Source organism: Hemiscyllium ocellatum, chromosome 39 (genome assembly GCF_020745735.1).
Source record: "Hemiscyllium ocellatum isolate sHemOce1 chromosome 39, sHemOce1.pat.X.cur, whole genome shotgun sequence".
Classification (NCBI taxonomy): domain Eukaryota; kingdom Metazoa; phylum Chordata; class Chondrichthyes; order Orectolobiformes; family Hemiscylliidae; genus Hemiscyllium; species Hemiscyllium ocellatum.
In genome coordinates this window covers 228,463-252,196 of record NC_083439.1, presented here as the reverse complement: position 1 = coordinate 252,196, position 23,734 = coordinate 228,463, and the positions used below count along the sequence as shown (strand labels likewise).

Below are 23,734 nucleotides of genomic sequence, written 5' to 3'. Positions count from 1 at the left end.
CCCTGCCCAATACTATTGTAAACATAACCGAATTATGGTCACTATCGCCAAAGTGCTCGCCTACCTCCAAATCTAACACTTGGCCGGGTTCACTCCCCAATATCAAATCCAATATGGCATCGCCTCTTGTTGGCCTGTCTACATACTGTGTCAGAAAACCTTCCTGCACACATTGAATAAAAACTGACCCATCTAAACTACTTGAACTATAGTATTCCCAGTCATTATTGGGGAAGTTAAAGGCCCCCATAACAACTACCCTGTTACTCTCGCTCTTAATGAGAATACATGGAATTTGCTGAGATAGAATGGTCAAGAAAATCACATCAAATAAAACAAATTAAATAATTTTGAATGATTTACAGAAAATTAAATGGACTGTTTGTTTAAAAAGCTGTTCAGGACAATTTGGATAAATTATGAAAGCTGGCCACAATTCCTTACTCTAAACAATTCTACCAAAATGAGCATGTGTTTTGATCTATCCTCAAACTGTTAAAGAGATCTTTTTGTGCATTGAGTTGCTGCTGCAGGTACCAAACTACCAGTTTCTTCAAAGTAATTTATTACAAATAATTAAGCACTTTTAAGTTTTTAATTTAAACACAAAAAAGTTTGATTCTTTATTTCAGAAAGGACAACTATACATGATAATGGCATGACGTGGATAATCACTAGCTTTGAAAAGACACCTAAGATGTCTACTTACCTGCTTGCTTTTATTGTTTCTGACTTCGCTTATGATTATGACAGTACAAGTGATACTGAGGTAAGAGATCAGATTTGGTTATTTTTACATGGAATTATTTCTCCTTCCTTTGGGGTAACTTACATGGATGGGAATTATTCCCATGAGGAGTTGGTGTTTGATTGTTTTCAGCTTGGATTCATTGTATCTGGCTGCTGTGATGTAAAAAAACAATTCTGTCACTTCTCCCTATTCTGTATCATGGAGGCACTACCATATTCACTTTCTGGACATCGAAAGTGGCATTTGATGTAGCAATCAGAAACTAAAGTAGTGGCACTTTTCAGCCAGCTAGGTAACATCTGGGAATGTAAGAAAGTGAATGTTTCACAATCATACTGTCAATAGATCTTAATCTCTGATATTGAGATATTTGAGTCTCATCACAATTGGCATTAAGTAGTGATAGGATCAACAATTCTGTATATAGTGGTTATGTACTCTAGGTGTGGTCCTTTGTTCATTTGTTTGTAAAATCATCTCATTACCCCTTTCGATGAATGCTATGATGGTAAAAAAGGATAAATGAGGTGGTTTACCATTGCCTTCCTCATCAGTCACAGTTGTATTAAATAGTGGAAAAGACTCAACAGGCCTAGCCCTGTTCCTCTGCTTGCATAAAGGAGGTAAATTCGGAAATTCTATGAATCCTCCTCCAGAAAGGTCCTCTGCTTAGAAGTTGCAGTTCCCTTGAGGCTATTACTATTCCATTGTCACTACAAAAAAATTCCTGGTTTTGCTATTGACCAGGGCTCATGACCTTGAGCAAGGTTCTTTAGCTGGGTCTGGAGTAGCTTGCAAAAAACATGGCAACCACCCCTTTGAGGTCTCAAATGACTCTGCTACTCAACAACCCATAACCGATGTACTCAAACCCATTCGACACTGATGTGTGAATTTTAAATCTCGGGTGCAAAGGTCGAGGTTGGGAGATGATCTTTAGTATTCAGCTTGACTAATCTTTCTCGCAACCAGCTACAGTCTAAGGGCTGGGGGGAGTTGGGGAAGTTTTTCAGTCTCTTACGGTATACTTTCTGGGTAATAGTGCACAGTCCTAATGCTGCATGTTTTGCATTGAAGAATATGATGAAGTCTCTGTTCTATATGATTCACCCAGGCACTCAAGTGTTTACAACACCAATAAAATGCAGTCATTTAGATATGCAATTTTAAGGTGCTGGGTAATGCTGTATGTGGTTTCATGATCCTCTTGTCTTTATTTAAAATGACTCTCAGAAAACAGGACACAGAAACTGGGAAGAGGAAAAGAAACCAGGATAGAGAGAGGGTACAAAATATGGATCGTTAATGGAAGTTAAGATTCTGAGATAGAGTGTTGCCTGCAGTGATGGGCACTGGGATCATTGGAATACCCTCATTGGAATTATGAAAGAAACTAACTCAGCTAAAGGTGGGAATAGTTGGGAGTGTCACAGAGACTACTCAGCTGCCCAATGTTGAACATACAGCTGCACTGATAAAAACCCAGCAGTGAAACATAATGGAAGTCAGAGGGCAAGAAGGATGAGATTTGAACAGAGCAATGAGGTAATGGGTGTAAATCATTGATTGGTGCCCATGAATTCAGAGCTTTTAAATTCTGGAATAGTGATGTGAGGTATATGTTGCTGATCTTCACAGGATAGAAGCTGGGCATGAAAAAGGTAATATAATTGTCAATTGTAAACCCATTGTGGAGCCAGCCATATCAGGCAGATAGAGCATCTGGGTCAGCTGTGCTTTCTGGGACACTTAGTCCTGGATCTAAATGATTCAGGGGTAATATTAATGCAGGAAACAAACCTTTCTTACCAGCACAGCCCTCATAAAGGAATCTTTGGAACTGGGGGATGAAATGCCCCCATATCTCTCTGTCCTGGCTCCAGTGACAGCTGCAGGCTCCCGGGCTGTGTATGGATTATTGTCTAATCCTCACTGTCTGTTACCCACAGCGAGAGGAGAGGGCTCTTCCTGCAGTAACAGACTGAGGGATCCTGTATTCAGCCCTAAAGGCCCCAAGTCCTCTCACATATATTGAGTGCTCTTTCCACCAACCACTCCTGTGTCTGAATACAGTGTCACTCCGAATCTAGGGCTATTCTACAAAGAGATAGCCCCGGTCGATTTAAGGTGGGGAGAAGGTTCTATCAGGTAAAAACAATGACTGCAGATGCTGGAAACCAGATTCTGGATTAGTGGTGCTGGAAGACCACAGCAGTTCAGGCAGCATCCGAGGTCTCACCCTCCTCTCACTTATCTCTCCACCCTTCAGGCTCTCTGCGTATTCCTGATGAAGGGCTTTTGCCTAAAACATCGATTTTACTGCTCCTCGGATGCTGCCTGAACTGCTGTGCTCTTCCAGCACCACTAATCCAGAAGGTTCTAGCAGTATATTTGTCTTGATGCAAGACTAGAGCTATATTTGCTATGTCTATTCTTCTGAGAGATAGTGTCTAAAATGAAAGCCTCATTTGACTAGAAGCAATTCTAAACATTTTTTTTAAAGATCCGCATTTGGGCACGAAAGCAAGCAATTGAGGAAGATCAAGGAAAATACGCAGCAAATGTTACTGGGAAAATTCTAAAATTTTTTGAAAATTATTACAATGTTTCCTATCCACTCCCAAAATCAGGTAGGACAGTTTTTATTCAGCTTTATGTGTTTTATATTTGTTCATAACCAGGTGTCGAAGCAATCCAGTTTCTTGTTTTAAATGTGTTCATTTCTGCAAATCAAACTGACAATATTTTAGGTTCAGTGTGATCGTACTCTATTTTCCTTCTTTCCTAAATCCTTTTGCAGCCAGAAACTTGGCTGAATTTCTGACTGTTTGGCAAACTGGCATTTTGGGGACTCACTTTGGGTAATGGGAAGGTGACCATTCTTATGTGATTATTCTGTTCAACACCTTATTTCCCATCTTCACACAGTGCCATGGTGGGTGAGGGGGAGATGGATGGAATTGTGTAGCCCTGTTGGTACTTTTATTCCCACTGGTACCACGTTTAACCCTCAGCTCCTGAGCCACAAATTGCCCGACAGCATGGTCCTGGTGAAATCCAGCAAATGGCGTACAGACCGGTTGGTTTCTCAGAGCCAATCGGTGAATAGATTACATCAGTGGACTCCTCCATCCTGCAATCAGTTGGTGTCAGCACACTTTTGGCTGCCTCAGTGTCCATGTTGGCAGTGCTATGGAGAACCAATTCTAGCACACTGTCTGCTGGATAGGTGCATGGACTTGCACTCCATTGGTGTAATGCCTGGCGCTGAGCATCAAATAGAAGGTGAGGGGGAGGAAATGAGGGTCTGTGATAGGTCAGAGACTCAGGGTAGTATCAGCATACCTCCATATGGAGGAGAAGCCACACACAGGAAGCCCCACAATTTTCCTCTCAGCACAGTCCAAGGTGCCCAAAACCTCCACATCCAACTTGCTTGTGGTTCCAATGCCAGCAGAGGTCAAGGCTGGGGTGGGGGGTATGATCCTGCATCTGGGCAGGAAACCTACTGTGACCTGGACCCTCTAGGTTCAAATCCCCTGAAGGAAATATGTGGTTCTGTCTTTGTCATTTTCTCCTTCTCAAGAACCCATGTTTCTTTCATTGTTGCCCTCTTTGATGGCTCAGTGGTTAGCACAACTGCCTCACAGCACCAGGGTCCCAGGTTCGATTCCAGCCTTGGGCAAAATGGCTATGTGGAATTTGCACATTCTTCTACTATAAACCGACTGACTCCCACAGCTATCTGGACTACACCTCCTCCCACCCTGTCCCCTGTAAAAACTCCATCCCATATTCCCAATTCCTTCGTCTCCGCCGCATCTGCTCCCAGGAGGACCAGTTCCAACACCGCACAGCCCAGATGGCCTCCTTCTTCAAGGACTGCAGATTCCCCCCAAACGTGGTCGACGATGCCCTCCACCGCATCTCCTCCACTTCCCGCTCCTCCGCCCTTGAGCCCCGCCCCTCCAACCGCCACCAAGACAGAACCCCACTGGTTCTCACCTACCACCCCACCAACCTCCGTATACAGCGTATCATCCGCCGTCATTTCCGCCACCTCCAAACGGACCCCACCACCAGGGATATATTTCCCTCCCCTCCCCTATCAGCGTTCCGCAAAGACCACTCCCTTTGTGACTCCCTTGTCAGGTCCACACCCCCCACCAACCCAACCTCCACTCCCGGCACCTTCCCCTGCAACCACAGGAAATGTAAAACTTGTGCCCACACCTCCTCCCTCACATCCCTCCAAGGCCCCAAGGGATCCTTCCATATCCGCCACAAGTTCACCTGTACCTCCACACATCATCTATTGCATCCGCTGCACCCGATGTGGCCTCCTCTACATTGGGGAGACGGGCCGCTGACTTGCGGAACGCTTCAGAGAACACCTCAGGGACGTCCGGACTAACCAACCCAACCACCCCGTGGCTCAACACTTTAACTCTCCCTCCCACTCCACCGAGGACATGCAGGTCCTTGGACTCCTCCACCGGCAAAACATAACAACACGACGGTTGGAGGAAGAATGCCACATCTTCCGCCTGGGAACCCTCCAGCCACAAGGGATGAACTCGGATTTCTCCAGTTTCCTCATTTCCCCTCCCCCCACCTTGTCTCAGTCGGTTCCCTCAACTCAGCACCGCCCTCCTAACCTGCAATCTTCTTCCTAACCTCTCCGCCCCCACCCCACTCCGGCCTATCACCCTCACCTTGACCTCCTTCCACCTATCACATCTCCATCGCCCCTCCCCCAAGTCCCTCCTCCCTACCTTTTATCTTAACCTGCCTGCCACCCTCTCCTCATTCCTGATGAAGGGCTTATGCCCGAAACGTCGAATTTCCTATTCCTTGGATGCTGCCTGACCTGCTGTGCTTTAACAAGCAACGCATTTTCAACTCTTTTGTTATGCACCAGCATTTAATTGCTGCTACCTTTCACCCAACCACACAGCATCCTATCTGTCCTTTCCCTCCATCATCTCCCTCCCTACTGTACACTTGCATACATTTTCTGAGTTTCGATGAAAGATTATAATCCATAAACTTTAACTCTGTTTCTCAGCCCAGAGACAATGCTTGACTGGAATTATTTTCATAGCAGAGAGAGTCAGTCAGTTCCACCTGTCATCAGTAAAGTTTAGTTGCTTGGAGATGGTGACAGAGTATCCTCTCAGGTTACAGTCTACATTTATTCATAAAATGTTCAGATTCCATCAGGTTTGTTCACTAGCTCTCAAGAGCAAAATAATCTATTAAATATGAATGTAACTGGTCAAGTAGCTATACCAGTAACAGTGAGCTGGAATGAGGAGAGGGGAGCGTGCAGTGGAGGGGAAGAGGCAGAGCAGTCGGGGGAATGAATAGCAAGGTTAATGATGAGAGGCACCGAAGAGTTGGTGCAGTGGCAGAGTTAGGGTGAGTAGAAGACAATGCAGAAAGATGATGGTACTTCCGTTTGTGGAGCAGAGAAGGTACTTGACCTCAGCATTGTGGGCACTGCAGTGACCTGGGGTGGGCTATGCTTGATCCATTACATTGCTATGGTTTAAACATGCCTGCTGCAAGAACCATGGAATACTACTTTGTGCAAGATAGTGCGAAAGGGGAGCTGTAGTATATAGTGAGGTGAGCAGGGTAATGTAGCATGTGAAAAGTCTCCAGGGTTCACACAGGGAAATGCAATGGAATTGATGCTTAGTCAAGTTTTGTGAAAATCTAATATTTTAGTTCAATCATTTATAAGAACACATTAAAAGGGAAAGCTTGAATTATTGTTCTGATAACTTGATGTCCCACATAGGCAAGTCTCTGTTGCCACCTTTCTCCTCTATGGACAGAATCCAAGAACGTCTCTGTGGATCGGAGGCTTTGCTCATTAGGGCACTGCTGGAGTTCCTCAAATGGGTCACGGAGAAGCTCCATGGCCATCTGTAGCACGCTCATTCCCTCTTCAAAAATTACCAAGATGATGCTCGATGAAATTACAAAGAGATAAATTATAAGCACTCCAACCTATACAGTCATTGCAAATACATATCAAAGATTCTCTGGAGCATGAATTATTAGACAGCAATGAACTGAACATAGTCTGTGTATCTCTCATGTTCCTTCAGATAATGATTAGAATGTTTTACATTTCTTAAATTACCAATAGATCAGATTGCCCTTCCTGATTTTAATGCTGGCGCAATGGAGAACTGGGGTCTTATCACCTACCGTGAGACTGCTCTCCTGTATGATCGCAACCTGTCATCTATTGGAAACAAGGAGAGAGTAGTAACGGTTATTGCACATGAACTGGCTCATCAGGTACAATGTTCTTTCCCATTTCCTGCCATAAGATGAGATTAATCAAGCATTAGTTTAACTCATAGTACTCTTAGTCTGAGTTGGAAAGTTCAACCACAGTTTTGATTTGACCACAGTTAACTGTATCAAGGGAGCGCTATGCTGTCAAAGGGTCAGTGCTGAAGGAGCGCTGCACAGTCAGAGGGTCAGTACTGACAACATGCTGTACTGCTGAATGGTCATTACCAGAGGAATTGCTGCATTCTGAGTGTTGAGAGGGTTCTGCACTTGTCATTGGTTGCTGCTATCTTAGTTTATGCTTGATAATCAGCAAAGTGACAGAGGCAGTTGTTGTGCAATAAAGAAATACGTGCTCAGCTATATCCAGCTCACTGATGCTCAGTTTGGTTTCTGTCAAGGCCACTTGGCTCCTGGCCTCATTACAGTCTTAGATCAAAAAGTGACAATACAGCTGAATTCCAGAGGTGAGGTAAGAGTTGACTTCTCTTGACATGAGGTGTCAAGGAGCTCAAGAAAAACTGGAATCATTGGGAATTTGAGATAACCTCTCCACTGGTTGGAGTCATATTTGGCACAAAAGAAGATAATTGTGGTTGTTGGAGGTCAAATCCTCTAACAGAACATCTCTGCAGGAGTTCTTCAGGAGAGTGTCCTAGGCCCAGTCATTTTCAGCTGTTTTATCAATTGAGATGAGATGTATGTGCCTTATGTTAATCTTAATTATATGTTTATATTCATGTCAGGTTTTTAAGTTTGGATTTTTGTGAAAGCTTTTGACAGGTTGGTCTTTCTGGAACCATGCTTTTAAACTAGTTCGTGGCAGAGAAGATTTGATTGCAAGGACCGTGGAGTGTTAATGGAAGTTTGTTTGTATTGTGGGGGTTTAGATATTTTCTAATCGATCTGTTCAGAAATGTAGGGAGCAGGTAGGACATGAACTCGTGGGCCTTCTGCTCCAAAGGTAGGGCTTTGATACATGGCTGTGATACATGGCTGTGATACATGGCACACTTTGGGAGTTTATGACAGGAGAGATAAAACATTAAAAGATATTATGTTGATTTTGGGTTTAGGAGAGTTAAGCATTAATCATAGCTTTGAAACCCAGTTTGAAGATCTGACTGAAGTACAGTCTCTCTCAGAAAAAGGAGATCATTCAGAGCAGTTCAGGAAATAGGTTACCTCGGTGAATGCATATAATTTGTGAAACCTCTAGAACAGGAGAGTTTGGTTAGTACTCGCAGATTGTGACAAAGGTCAAGTCTACATTCTCATTCTTATGAACGGTCAATGGAAAATGTCTCACAGCACAGGGCTAGAACTGAGGAAAAGCATTTAATTTAAACTCAGATTTGATAGGGAAGGAATTTCTCTGGATTTTGACTGACTATAAAGATTTGGAAGCATGTGGGATTTTGTTTGTTTTAAAATCTTTTAAGCTGTATTATATTTAGAGAACTTGGTTTGGTTTATTTAAATTTCTTTTATGTAATAAATATCTGCTCTATATTGCTAAAACCAAATCTATATTTTAATTTTTGGGATTGGGTTTGTCCTGTAATAACACAAACTGGGATTATAACACAAGACCTTTCCCTTCACTATAAGGTTAGAAGTGGATATGTTTACTGTTGATTGCACACGTTCAGCACTATTCAGATACTGAAGCAGTTCATATCCAAATGCAGCAAGAGCTAGATATTATCCGGGTCTAAGCTAATGAGTGGCAAATAACATTCATGCCACACAAATGCCAGATATTGACAGTGTCCAATAAGAGAATCTAGCTATCGCTAGCTTGACATTCAGTGACACTCCCTTCACTGTTTCTCCCACTATTAACATCCTGGGAGTTACTATTGATCAGAAACTGAACTGAACTAGCCATATAAATACTCGGGTACAAGAACAAGTCAGAGTCTGGGGACACTGTAATGAGTAACTCAACTCCTGATTCCCAAAAGCCTGTTCACCATCTACAAAGCACAAACCAGGAGTGTGATGGAATATTCCCCACTTGCCAAGACAGTCCTTGAAGTGTGTCCTGTGTCCTTCTGGTAATCACTTGTCATGACAGCTCAGAGTATAAGGCATGTGGAAGTTCTGTTAGGAATGTAGACAGTGCGGCCTGCCCAATGAAGATGATTGACAGTCATCAGTGCCTCAATGCTGATAGTGTTAGCATGAGACAGGGTACTGATCCGGAGTCTATTCCGCCACTGGATTTGCATCAGTTTAAAAAGGCACACTGATGATATTTCTCTCAGGATTGAAGATGTCTTCTGCACACTGTCTAGGTTTCCAATGCACACACAAAGACAGGTAACAATACAACCTGCTTTTTTAAATTTGTATATATTTATTGAAAAATGTTTTCACTGTTTTACAAAAGCACTAACCACAAAAAGTTATAAAAGTACAGTAAAGTAGAAATAATACTGTACTGTTTTGTTACATTATAGTAATATTAATAATAAACTGCCTACTATTCTTCAAGATACAATTGACTCCTATTTCCTCAACTTAAACCAAGTTAGCACAAACTCAAATGAAATAAAATAACATTAAAGTAAATTACCATCCAGTAAACTTAAATTACACTACATTGTACTATATTACATTACTCCACTCATTGTACTTTCATCAAGGCTGCCATCCACTGGGGCAACAATGATTATAGTCAAAATCAGAGCAAGAAAATCAATGTTTCGGGCAAAAGCCGTCGATTGTCCTGCTCCTCGGATGCTGCCTGACCTGCTGTGCTTTTCCAGCACCACTCTAATCTTGACTCTGATCTCCAGCATCTGCAGTCCTCACTTTCACCCAACAGTGATTATACCCGTATGTAGCAGCCCTCCCCCCCCCACCTCTGGGGTTTCAGGACTACTATACGCGGCCCTCGTGGCTATATAAAGGCCTGAATCAATATTGCTGACAGATCCATGTCTATGTAGTTTAGAAAGAGCTGCCACGTCTTATAAAATTGTTCTGTTCCGTGGTGTACCGTACTTGTCAGGTAATCCTGAGGGATGTGCTCCATCACAAATCTGCGCCACCCTGCAAGGCCTGGAGGATTTTCTGATATCCAATTCGTGAGGATGTTCTTCCTTACACAGTGCATAAGAATGTTGAATAACCTCTTTCCATGCTCACCCAAAGATGGAAGATTCAGTAGCCCCAAAAGAAGGGACACCGGATCTTCCCTAACTTCCATTCTCAGGATCCTCTCCAGCTCATTCACTATGGACTCCCATAGTATCCGGGGATCATGTAACAGGACCAAAAGCAATGTGTAAGGGTGCCAATACTGTTTTTACATGTGGAACATTTTGGGGAACACCTTTCTTAAACTTTGCTAACCTCTCTGGCAGCATATGGACCTTGTGGAGGATCATCAATTGCATCGCTTGTGCCTTAATGCATATTGAAATCTTCTTTACATTCCCCCATACATCTTCCCATATTTCCAATAAGATTTCTTCCCCTAACTCCTGATTCCAAATCTCATGGAGTCTCTCCATATCTCCCAGAGCATTCCCTCTCTGCAGATGATGTATGGTACTATTGAGAGAGCGCCCCACATTGGAGCACTCTACATTCTATATATGACTTGTAGAGCTGGGTCAAGAGCATGGACTTCTTCTGTATGTAATCCCTAACCTGGAAATATCAGAAAAGGATCATATTAGGGATTCCGTATTTCTAACCTAATTGGCTAAAAGACATCAAGACCTCTCCCTCAAATAGATCTCCGAGACAGGAGATTCCTTTACCCTCCCATGGTCTAAAGCTGGCATCCATTGACCACAGTCTAAATCCTGGGGCTCTCACTAACGGGATGAATGACAAAGCCTTAAGCAAATTGCCCTCACCCTGCCACATCATCCTGCATGCTTTTACCGTATTTATGATAATTGGACTCTCACAGTGCTCAACTACCAACCCCATCTTATCCATCAGCAGTAAGTTTATGAAGGGATATTTCACCTGCGAGGCCTCCACATCAAGCCATATCAACTTCGAGTCATTACGCACCCATTCGCCTACATATGACAACAGGGTGCCTATTTGATATCTCTTAAAATCTGGGAGATCCACCCTGCCATATCCTGCGGAAGCTGCAACTTGGTAAATTTAATTAAGGGGCACCTACAGCACCAAATAAATGATCCAAGCCATCCCACAAACCTCTGCAGCACCTCTTTGGGTAATAACAGTGGGAGCATCCTCAGGATATAACAACCGAGGAAGAACATTCATTTCGAACATCAAGACAAAAGATGGAAAATTATAGGCCAATTAGGCTAACCTCGGTTGTTGGTAAAATTCTAGAATCCATCATTAAGGATGACGTTTCTAAATTCTTGGAAGAGCAGGGTGAGCCCAGAATTGAGTTATAGCCGATACAGCTAAGGAAAGTTTGTATTCTACAAATAACCATCTAAATTCTCCAATCGCGTTCCAATTCGCATTGAAGAAACACACGCTATAACAGAACAGACTATACTGATGTTGGTGTAGAACAGTTGGATCCAATTGCAGATTGCTACATGCAAGATTGTACATGGTGTAACTGCAGTACACTGGTGGGGGGGTGGGATGACGAATATGGTGGGGGTGGGGGGTGGGTTGACCGATTTGTGAGTGGGCATGATGTTTTAACCTGCAGCAGGCTTGAAGATCAGGTATACTGTCCTAACATGAACATACAACTTCTTAACTCTTGTGATTAAGTTTGCTTCATCATCAGAGGAGTCCGCAATCCTCTGATTAGATGTTTTCCATGTAAACCAAGTTGGGATTCTAGCTTTAAATGTATATGCAGAAAATATTTGCAACCTAACATTTACATATAAAGTTAAAACAAATTTAAGACTGACTGACAAAAGTGAATACTTAATGCTTACTTGATGGATAATGCAGATTTCCTTGATGTTCTGCTTTGTACACAAATAGGTTTTGTAGATCCTATTTGTTTAAAGCTAGGTTCCATTGTACATGAACTAAAAATTACCTAATAAATTTTATATCTGTTTTATTGAAGGGATAGTAGTCAGAGCAGTTTTTATTGCAGAATGCCTTACAGAGATTAACTTTGTTGTGGAACTTATTACTCAAGATATGAATCTTTAGGGAAATTATGCTTTGTAGCCTTAATCAGACTCATCTTCTAACATGGATGGATAGGGTAAATAGGCAAAGTCTTTTCCCTGTGGTGGGGAAGTCCAGAACTAGAGGGCATAGGCTTAGGGTGAGAGGGAAATAATATAAAAGAGAACTACTTGGCAACTTTTTCACGCAGAGGGTGGTACGTGTATGGAATGAGCTGCCAGAGGAAGTGGTAGAGGCTGGTACAATTGCAACATTTAAGGGGCATTTGGATGGTATATGAATAGGAAGGATTTGGCGGGATATGGGCCGGGTGCTGGCAGGTGGGACTAGATGGGGATGGGATATCTGGTCAGCATGGACGAGTTGGACCGAAGGGTCTGTTTCCATGCTGTACAACTTTATGATTCACCGATCAGATATCCCAGTTAAGATCTCTTTGGTTCTCCAGCGTTGGCATAGTTTCTAACATACGGTTAACAAGCTGTCCATGGTTAACTGTATTACCTATTTGAGCTGCACAACAAAAACAATTTGAATCTAAGTAGTGCTAATAGCGTAGAGACATTGCAAGATGTTTCATATACATGCAACCAGACAAAACTAATGTTGAACCAATGAAGAAGATTTTAGGAGATTGGGCCTGAAACTTGATCAAAGATGTACATTCCATGAAGGAAATAAAATTGATACTGTTTTCTGAAATAGCATTCTGTTACTGAATAATATAGCCACACTTTCTTGCAATAACACATTTGTCTTGTAAAATGATACTGTCACTCACCTCTTGTTTGAGGATGAGTCTGTTACATTCCTGAAGTATTACAGCAGTTTATGGGAAAATTTATACATTCTAATGTTAACTCTTTCTTTCTTTCAGTGGTTTGGAAACCTGGTAACGATAAAGTGGTGGAATGACCTGTGGCTGAATGAAGGATTTGCTTCTTACGTTGAATACCTAGGAGCAGATGAGGCTGAGCCAGAGTGGGGTGTGGTAAGATGATCAGGGTCAGAATTGTTAAAGAAAGACCTCTTATGAGCAATTTATAAAACATTAAGTTGCTCTTAAGAGAAAAGATAAAAATGACTTGAATCTGATAGCATTATCCTGATTGAACTGATTTATTGAGATCCGAGACTGATAATTCTCAAACTTAGTCAATTTGCACATTATTTTCACCTCTATTGTAACTACTGATGGGATGAATAGTTATTAACATTATGCTCAACAGTTAAAGAAATCGTTGCCTTACAGTTATCAAAAAAGGTACACACTCAAATCAAATTCATTTTACTGGTTGAGTGATTCTGTGACTTTAAGACTGATTTTGGTATTAGAAGGTGAAGAGCTATATGGTCTGCATTTTGATGGGCTATATGGTCTGCATTTTGCTGCAAAGTGATGGTGAGTCTAAAAGTACCCATCATTATCTATGCACAAATTGGAAAGCAACTTTTCCTGAGCAAAAACAACATAATCATTTGGCTATCCAGGGCTTGAATATTGCTATAAAAAGAGACAGTCTGCAATCATCAAGATACAGTTGTTAGAATACCAAATATCAAAGAGAATCACCATTCATATTGCATGAGAAAAAGATGCAGTTCAGCTGGCAAATAGGTGCTGATTGATTAAGGAATTGACAGGGACATGGGCTTGTTTAATTTAAAAAACCTGACAGAATGTCTGGGCAAAGACAGCTCAATGAATGGTCAAACAGCCACTGTTTGTTCAGTGCTTACAGCAAAGTCTGACCTGGACTCTTCAGCTCGAGAAGAGATTAATGTAGTTCTTACTGAGTTTGAATCTGTGGCTTAAGGCTGTTTGTGTTTTATCAATGAAAATCCATGAAATCAATTGGAAATCTAGTAGAAAATAAAATAATTTCAATGCTGTGCTCATGACCTTGGAGTAAAGGGTCAAGGTTAGAAGTGTCTGTGAGTGATACGGTTGTTTGATTGTTTCAGGTAGCATATTCAATTCCTTATATTTTTGCAACATTTAATGATAATTGAGATAAAGAAAGAAATGTCGGGATAGATGACCAAATGTTAGGAACAAAAGTAGAATTTAAGGAATGTCTTAAAAGTGGAAAATGAGATAGAGATGTGGAGAGATGAATGATAGATATTCCAGAGCTTGGGACCCAGGCAACTTGCCCTCGCAAATCAGAAGTCAATGAAAATTGGGAGAAAGGTCTCTACTGATTGGAGTCACATCTAGCACATTGGAAGATGGATGTGGTTGTTGGAGGTCAGTTATCTCAACTCCAGGATATCTCTGCAGGAGTTTCTCAGGGTAGTGTCCTAGGCCCAACCATCTTCAGCGGCTTCATCAATGACCTAGCCTCTATCATAAAGTCAGAAATGGGAATGTTCACTGATGATTGCATAAAGTTCATCACCATTCGCGACTTTTCAGATATTTGAAGCAATGCATGTCAAAATGCAGCAAGAGTTGGACATATCCAGGTTTGGGCTGACAAGTGGCAAATGACATCAAAGGCCATTTTCAACAAGAGAATCCAACCATCTCTCTTGATATTCAATGGCACTACTATTACTGAATTCCCTAGGCCACTGATCAGAAACTGGATCACTTATATAAATACTATAGCTAAAAAAAAAGGTCGGAGGACAGAAATTCTATTGCAAGTAACTCAACTCTTGACTCTCCACTCTAGTACAAGTCAGGAGTATGATAGAATGCTCCCCTCTTGAGAGGATGGGTGGAGCTCCAACAACAGACAGGAAGCTCAATACTATCCAGAACAAAGCAGCCTGTTTGATTGGCACTACATCCACTATTTTCAAACTTACTCCCTCAGACACTGATGCGCAATAGCAGCAGAGTGCACCATTTACAGTGTAGTGATTGTAACAAGATCAGCCAGGTGGACATCATAGAACATAAATTCCCTGTTTGAGATTGTTAATCTGGTCCAATCAGGGATTCCTGGCTGAGAGATAAAAAGAGGATGTCTGTGCTATATGCATTGATTTATTGTTTGGTTTATCAGACTGTTTGTATGTGATTGCATTTACTGTTTCATTTTTGATAATGTGAGGTGGGATTGAGATTCATCTTTGTTTCCCTGTGAACTGGTTGCAGGGTTGGATTTGGGGTCTGGCTTTGCTATCCCTTTCCCCTAGCTGTTTCTTGTATATGGCTGCTTATGTTAACTTAAAAATGTGTTGCTGGAAAAGCGCAGCAGGTCAGGCAGTATCAAAGGAACAGGAGAATCGACGTTTTGGGCATAAGCCCTTCTTCAGAATTCTTGAAGAAGGGCTTATGCCCGAAACGTCGATTCTCCTGTTCCTTTGATGCTGCCTGACCTGCTGCGCTTTTCCAGCAACACATTTTTAAGCTCTGATCTCCAGCATCTGCAGAACTCACTTTCTCCTGCTCATGTTAACTGTTGGTTTGTATTTTGTACTGTTTAATAAAATAAAAAGAGGAGTGTGAAACATTCTGACACTCAGAGCTGGCTCTGAGGGAGCTGGACCAGTGTCAAAGACTTGCCATGTGTAAGCAGAAGGTGACATGGAGCGGGATACTGGCCTCTGTGGAGTTACTTCAACAGATGCATTGCAACAAATCATCAATGTTCCTTAGGTAGCGCCTTCCAAACCCACAATCACTACCATGAAGAAGAAGGGCGAGGTCAGCAGATGAATGGGATCGCCACCACCTGAAAGTTTCTCTCCAAGACATTCACCATCCTGACTGGAAATATATCGCTGAACCATCAGTGTCACTGAGTTACAATCCTAGAACCTGCTCCCTAACAGCATTGGTGGTTTACCTACAACAAACGGAACACTGAAGTTGTTTAAGAAGGCAGCCTTCTCAAGGGGGGGTAACTAGGAATGGGCAGTAGAAGCTGGCCCAGTCCCTGACACCCACATCCCATGAAAGAATGAAAAGCAAATTTACCTTCAGCCAACAATGGTAGATCAGTCGTAATCAAGGAGACACAGCAGGCCAGAATGTAGGATGCATCCAAACTTCGTTGGATCGGGATGAAGTTACTGAGGTAGTAAGTAGTAAAGCCCTGAAGGATTTCAAAATAAAGAATAGAATGTTTAAATCAAGATGTTAGTAGGATATGAACAAGTGAAGCTGAGAGAGCACACAGCAATGAGGCAACATGGCTTGGTATGAGGTAGGTCACAGGCCGCTGAGTTTTAGATTACCACAAGGAGAGAGTAGAATGTAAGAGATCACCCAGCAGGACTATATGTTGATAGTTCATTGCTATTTACTTTGTGATCAAAATTTACTTATTTATAATAAACAGCAATTCTCGTTAAGTAAAATAAATTGGTCAATGTTTTCTGTTAATCTGATTCCATCAGACAGGTAAATCAAGGTCTTTGCATTCCATGATTAAATCATTAACTCTTAGAGTGACCTCAGGACTAATGGGACTTGACAATCAACACACTCCTCAAAGTGGATCATGACAATAGCTACATTATGAGAGAAATACTTGATACTAACAGGCTACACCTTGACAATATCCTTGTTCACAGTGAGGTCGGGTCTGTAGGACTGAACAAATTTCACTCCAGCACCAACCTTTGCATTACTGTATTCATGTTCCCATTATCTATAGGGCATTATTGGATTCATGTTCCCATTATCTAGAGACTGTTATGTGCCCAGCATGGCCAACAGAGCTAGGCATCCAAAATATGAATTAAACAAAAACTACTTTTTTTCTCATTTCAAAACTCTTCGCTTTTCCTGAATCACAGTACAATTTCCTAATCTTTTAAATTTACCATTTAGAACAAGTTTGTTGAATAAACATTGTTGAATAGATTCCTGTAATCTTAAGAATCCTCATTACAAACTGTACTGAGATGAAGAATAAACCATTTTTTTATTGATTGACAGTAGTTTTCTCTTTCCACAGAAAGATCTAATTGTACTGGATGACATTTACAGAGTTTTTGCTGTTGATGCTTTAGCATCCTCTCATCCTCTCTCCTCTGAAGAAACTGATATTAACACACCAGCTCAAATTAATGAGCTTTTTGATGCAATCTCATACAGTAAGGTAAGTGAATCCATCTAGCAGAATGTGTAACTTGGTTATTGGGCTCTAACAAATAAATGACTGGTTTTCTCTACAGGGAGCATCTGTCCTTCGCATGCTTTCTGACTTTCTGACTGAAACAATATTTGTCAAAGGACTCAATGTAAGTCTCCATGTTAAATTTTATTTAATTTTATCAATTAATCTGAAATATTTTAGTTGTTGAAATTTTCATAATTTAATTTTTTTATAGACCTATCTCCGTCAATTTTCATATGACAACACGATATACAAAGACCTCTTTGAGCATCTGCAGAAGGTTTGTATTTGAAAAGACTAAAATAATTAAAAACAAAATGATGTTTACTAGCAACATTTATGACTGAAAACACAGGTGCTGCAAATTTCCATTTAAAGAAAGATAGCACACAACTATTTTTAATAGTGGCTAGTGTCTTGTGCGGTGTTAAACAGAGTTATTGTTACTCATTATTATTACCTCTAGTTATTACTTCACTCTCCAGCATCCAAATTCAACAGATTTAAAGGGATGCATTTTTGGAGCTCTCCAGTTTAGGGAAGCAGTGGTAATGTCGCTGGCCTAGTGATCCAGAACTCCAGACTAATATTCTGGTGACTTATGTTTGAAACCATCATGGCAGATGGGAACATTTGAATCAGTAAAATTTGAAATTACAAAGCTAATTTAATGGGGACCATATAATGATTCGATTGTCATAAAAACCTACCTGTTCACTAATGCCTTTATGGAAGGAAATCTGTCATCCTTACCTGGTCTGCCCTAAACCCACAGCAACAAATTTAACTCATAAGTCTCTGAAGTAGCTGAGGAAGTTGTATCAAACTGCTGCAAAGTCTAAACAAAGGAATGGAAGCGAACAGAGGATAATGCAATGGCTACGTGGTATTATTGTTAGATTATTAATCCAGAAAATCAATTAATGTTTTGGGGACCCCAGATTTGAATCACACCATGGCAGATGGTGGAATGTGAATTCAAAAATAAATCTGAAATTAAGAATCTACTGATGATCCTGAACCAGAATGTTAGCTTTATGTAACATTGTGGGCGGCATGGTGGCACAGCGGTTAGCACTGCTGCCTCACAGCGCCAGAGACCCAGGTTCAATTCCTGCCTCAGGCGATTGACTGTGTGGAGTTTGCACATTCTCCCTGTGTCTACTTGGGTTCCTCCAGGTGATCCGGCTTCCTCCCACAGTCCAAAAATGTGCAGGTTAGGTGAATTGGCCATGCTAAATTGCCATAGTGTTAGGTGTAGGGGAATGGATCTGGGTGGGTTGCGCTTCGGCGGGTCGGTGTGGACTTGTTGGGCTGAACGGCCTGTTTCCATACTGTAAGTAATATTAAAAAAAATTAGTTTAAATAATCAAGTCCTGGAGCTGGATGTGAATCTCCTGTTCAGACATTATTGAGTGATGACCATGACACTGAATCTCATTTTCTTTTTCAGGCTGTTAATGCTTCTATCACTTTGCCCACAACAGTTGGTGAAATTATGAGTCGATGGACACTACAGATGGGTTTTCCAGTTATTACAATAGATACGACAACTGGAACGGTTACCCAAAAACACTTTCTTCTTGATCCAAATTCAACTGTGACTCGTCCTTCAAAATTCAAGTAAGTCTGATCAGGAAATTGAAAACGTTTTAGTCTGCGAAATGTTCTGATTTTTTAACGGTAATTATTGAACATAACATTGTGAAAAAGAATTTTAAATGCAGATTAGAAATTAAAATGCAACATTTTGCATTTTTCTAGGAGACACCACCCAAGGTTAAACTCACTGCTAAATGGAGTTGAAAACTCTTGGTACTTTTATAATTAATGAGTACTAAAACAAATTTGTATTTATGTAGAGCCATATACAAACTCATCAGTTCAAACAGTTTGCTATGAAATGCGAGAACTTGGGTATTATTTTAACAAATGTGACAGTCAGACTGCTCAGTCAGGTCTCAAATAGGGCAATGTCATGAATGAGCAGCTCCCTTGTTATGCTGTTGGTGACTGCAGTTTTAACTGAAATAAAATCAATGAATAATTGAACCTGACCAAAGAAGGGGGTCACTTCTGGGTCTGGGTGTCCCTGGGGAAGGAGCACACAGTGTCTACCAACACCCTCAAGGTTTTCAGGGAGAGGTGGGCATGCGGTGCATGGAATGTTTTATTTCTCCCTCTGATTCTATTTTGATTTAGTCCCTGCCCTCTCCTTCACTTTTGATCACTCAGCATTACCCTTTGTTGTGAAGGGCACTGCTTGTCACTGGCCACTCAAGTGTTTCCTTCCTTCCTGGTGATAGATTATAAATAAAGATTTCTGCACTCGTTGTTCTTCGCTGTGTACTATACCTGCGCACGCGCGAACACACAAACACACAAAACATGGGTGCTGGGGAATAAATAAGGACTAGCGCTGTTTGGTAGAGGTGTGGGGGTTTATGAGAAAAAAAGAGAAAGGGCCAGTTACAGACAATGGATAGCAGAGCAAATCTCTCCCACGCATCAATCATCCTTTCCTTTATGCAGGTCGCTCCAAGATAATCAGTTTGTGTCAGAACTTTCACAGCCTTCATTGGTGAGAGCTGTGCTAAGAATGATAAATACTCCCACGTCAATAATAGTATTTTTGACAAATTCATTTTTTGTGTATTTCAGTTACACTTGGATTGTACCAATTACATGGATGAAAGGAGGAATAGAGAACAGTACTTGGTTACTGGATTCCCAAAGTATGAATCTTTCCACATACCCCACAGAGATAAGTAACAATCTGAGTAAATTGTGGCAGATTAGAGGCTACTTGTTTAATGGAAATAGCACAACTGTAATTTCACAATCATGGAAAATGCCTAACGGCCCAATACTTGCAAAACTGGATCTTCTCTCCCTATTCTCAAGTATTCCTGGCTCTACAGGATTCCAGCTGAAAATGTGTTGCTGGAAAAGCGCAACAGGTCAGGCAGCATCCAAGGAGCAGGAGATTCTCCTGCTCCTTGGATGCTGCCTGACCTGCTGCGCTTTTCCAGCAACACATTTTCAGCTCTGATCTCCAGCATCTGCAGTCCTCACTTTCTACAGGATTCCAGTCAAGGTCAGGCCTTTTTATTGCCTACATCATTTTTCCATCATGTACTTAGGATTGTACTTACCATTTTAGAGCAGCACATGGTGAATGCATGTAAAAGGTAAGTTTAACATCTCATCCGAAAAACAAAATATCTGACAGTGTGGCGCTCCCTCTGCACGGACCATCAGATGGCTCAGCTCTCCATCGGCACGGATCTTCCGACGGTGCGGCGCTCTCTCGGTATGGACCGTTTCCCTAACGAATATGTTTTAACTGTAACAATAGAAACCATTCTGGAAATGAAATTGGATGAAAAGGAGTGGCTGGTGGCCAATATTAATGTTACGGGATATTACAGAGTGAATTACGATGAGACGAACTGGAAGAATCTTGTGAATCTATTGTTAACAAATCACGAGGTGAATATAATCTTTCTCCTTTGCTTCAATGACACTATTGTACTTGTTATTAAGGAACTGACAGAACACTTCACAATTTCCAAATCAAAGTTTAAATCGAAAAAAAAACTGCTTATGGATTAGAACCTGAAGATAATGCAACAGGAAACATGTTGACGATCCCTAATCAACTTATTACTCTCTAGATGATTATCCTATCTCTTATAACCTTTTCCAACATTTAACCCAAAACTGAAGTAAGGCTCACTGGTCTATAATTACTAGGGTTGTCTCTACTCCCCTTCTTGAACAAGGGAACAATGTTTCCTATCCTCTAGTCTTCCGACACTATTCCTGGAGAGAATGACAACATAAAGATCAAAGCCAAAGGCTCTGCAATCTCCTCCTTGGCTTCTTAGAGAACCCTAGGATAAATCCCATCCGTCCCAGGGGACTTATCTATTTTCACACTTTCCAGAATTGCTAACACCTCCTTCTTGTGAACGTCAATCCTGTCTACTCTAGTAGCCTGTATCTCAGTATTTTCCTCAACAACACTGTCTTTTTCTAGTGTGAATACTGACAAAAAAATTCACTTAGCGCTTCCCCTATCTCCTCGGACTCCACACAACATCCCACTACTATCCTTGATTAGCCGTAATCTTTCTCTAGTCATTCTTTTATTCCTAATATACCTATAGAAAGCTTTAGGATTTTCCTTGATCCTACCTGCCAATGACTTCTCATGTCCTCTCCTGGCTCTTCTTAGCTCTCTCTTTAGGTCTTTCCTGGCTAACTGGTAACTCTGTGATGAGTCTTCACATCCCATCCTAACGTAAGCCTTCTTCTTCCTCTTGACAAGAGATTCACATTCTTTAGTAAATCAGGGCTTCCTTGCTTGACCACTTCCTCCCTGCCTGACAGGTACATACTTATTAAAGACATGCAATAGCTGTTCCTTGAATAAGCTCCACATTTCAATTGTGCCCAGTCCCTGCAGTTTCGTTCCTCACCCTATGCATTCTAAATCTTGTCTAATTGCATTTCCCCCAGCAATAACTCTTGCCCTGTGGTATATATCTATCCCTTTCCATCACTAAAGTAAAAATAACCGAATTTGGTTACTATCACCAAAGTGCTCACTGATCTCCAAATCTAACACCTGGCCAGATTCATTCCCCAGTATCAAATCCAATATGGCCTCACCCCTTGTTAACTTGTCTACAATCTGTGTCAGGAAACGATCCTGCACACACTGGACAAAAACTGACCCATCTAAAATACTCAAACTAGAGTATTTACAGTCAATATTTGGAAAGTTAAAGTCCCCAGTAAGAACTACCTTGTTACTCTTATTCCTAACCAGAATCATCTTTGCTATCGTTTCCTATACATCTCTGGAACTATTCGGAGGCCTCCAGAAAACTCCCAACAGGGTGACTTCTCCTTTCCTTTTTCTAACCTCAGCCCATACTACCTCAATAGACGAGTCCTCAAACTTCCTTTCTGTTACCGTAATATTGTCCTTAACAATGCCACACCTCCCTCTCTTTTACCACCTTCCTTGTTCTTACTGAAACATCTAAATCCCGGAACCTGTAACAACCATTCCTGTCCCTGCTCCATCCATGTATCCGAAATGTCCACAACTTCGAAGTTCCAGGAACCAGCCCATGCTACAAGTTCATCCACCTTATTCCGGATGCTCCTGGCGTTGAAGTAGACACACTTCAAACCACCTTCCTACTTGTTGGTGAACTCTTGTGACCTTGAAGCCATATTTCTGATCTCACTACTCTCAACCTCCTGGATACTGAAACAGCAAGTGAGGTTCCCATTCCCCTGCTGAATTAGTTTAAACCTTTCAGAACAGCATTAGCAAATTTCCATAGTTAAACTAACACAATATGTACTGAAGTGATGGCATGTGCCTCCCACAGCATCCTTGGACATTAAAAGATGACAGTGCTGCTCAATTAATCATGTAAAGTCTTTGTTGCTAACCCAGTATCATTGAGATGTAAATATTCAAGTTGCAAGGAGCAACTTGCCTTTTGCACAAATTGCCTTTCACCAGCATTTGACCCCTAAGCATGTTCACTCTCCGTGCTGTGCAAATGGGCAATTAAGTAATTCCAAATTAAATGTAACTGGAGTTTGCACATACCAGCTTCATGTATTTGCTCCTTCACTGTCCAGCCCAGTCTTTTGTCCTGACCCTGGACATTTTTCAGCCATTTTCCAGTTGCACCTCACATTGTGAGAATGGCAAGTGATGGCAGGGGTCAGAGCTAGTGGTGGACATCATCAGCGCTTGCTCACCCTGGTCACTATGTAGTCCCCACCACCTGAGCCTGCAAGTCCCCTTTTACCTCGTATTACCCCGACAGCCGATTTCCATTCATTCTCTTCATGTGGAGACGCACCATATTGGACTTTGCCTCCAATTGAAACAAAAACAAAAATTGCCTGAGAAACTCAGCAGGTCTGGCAGTGTGTATGGAGTGAAAGCAGAGTTAATATTTCATGCTCAGTGACCCTTCATCAGAACTTTCTTCACTATCCCCTGAAACTCGCTCTTACACCCTGATTGTCTGTGCTTCCCAGGTCATGAGGTTGGGCACTGCCAATAACACCTTTCTAATGGGTTCCATGCACTCCAAGTCTGTTCAGCAAAGCCTCCCGCCATACACCATAAGCTCAACCCAATAATGTCCTTGTTCCCATCTTTACAAATGTTTTCTCCCTTAGCCTCAATTCCCCATCTCTTTTGGCAGTGAAACCACACACTCCCTGCATCCTACAGCCCCTTGCTGCCTCCTGAATGATCAATGAAAAAAAATCGCCAGGACTTTATTTGCCCCAGACATTGACTGACCCTGACAAAGAACCCCTAGTCATGACAGACCAGAACTCTACCATTATGTTTATAGCTCCCTAACTGATTATTTGATTTCTCTCTGCTGTGTGCAATATCACGTCTCACTAACTTAACTAAGTTTTC

At 41.6% G+C, this 23,734-nt stretch overlaps 1 protein-coding gene across 1 annotated transcript in view; it reads left to right on the top strand.

Moving 5' to 3' along the window:
* The window catches only part of anpepb.1 (alanyl (membrane) aminopeptidase b, tandem duplicate 1), a 79,950-nt gene that overhangs the window by 24,561 nt on the left and 31,655 nt on the right, over nt 1-23,734 (top strand). Inside the window, exons 3-12 of the mRNA XM_060853304.1 lie at nt 633-769; nt 3,255-3,381; nt 6,912-7,066; nt 13,056-13,169; nt 17,098-17,241; nt 17,318-17,383; nt 17,474-17,539; nt 18,713-18,882; nt 19,921-19,994; nt 20,618-20,751. Of these exons, the coding sequence (XP_060709287.1) occupies nt 633-769; nt 3,255-3,381; nt 6,912-7,066; nt 13,056-13,169; nt 17,098-17,241; nt 17,318-17,383; nt 17,474-17,539; nt 18,713-18,882; nt 19,921-19,994; nt 20,618-20,751 (1,187 nt within the window). The remainder of the gene's footprint in view (nt 1-632; nt 770-3,254; nt 3,382-6,911; nt 7,067-13,055; nt 13,170-17,097; nt 17,242-17,317; nt 17,384-17,473; nt 17,540-18,712; nt 18,883-19,920; nt 19,995-20,617; nt 20,752-23,734) is intronic.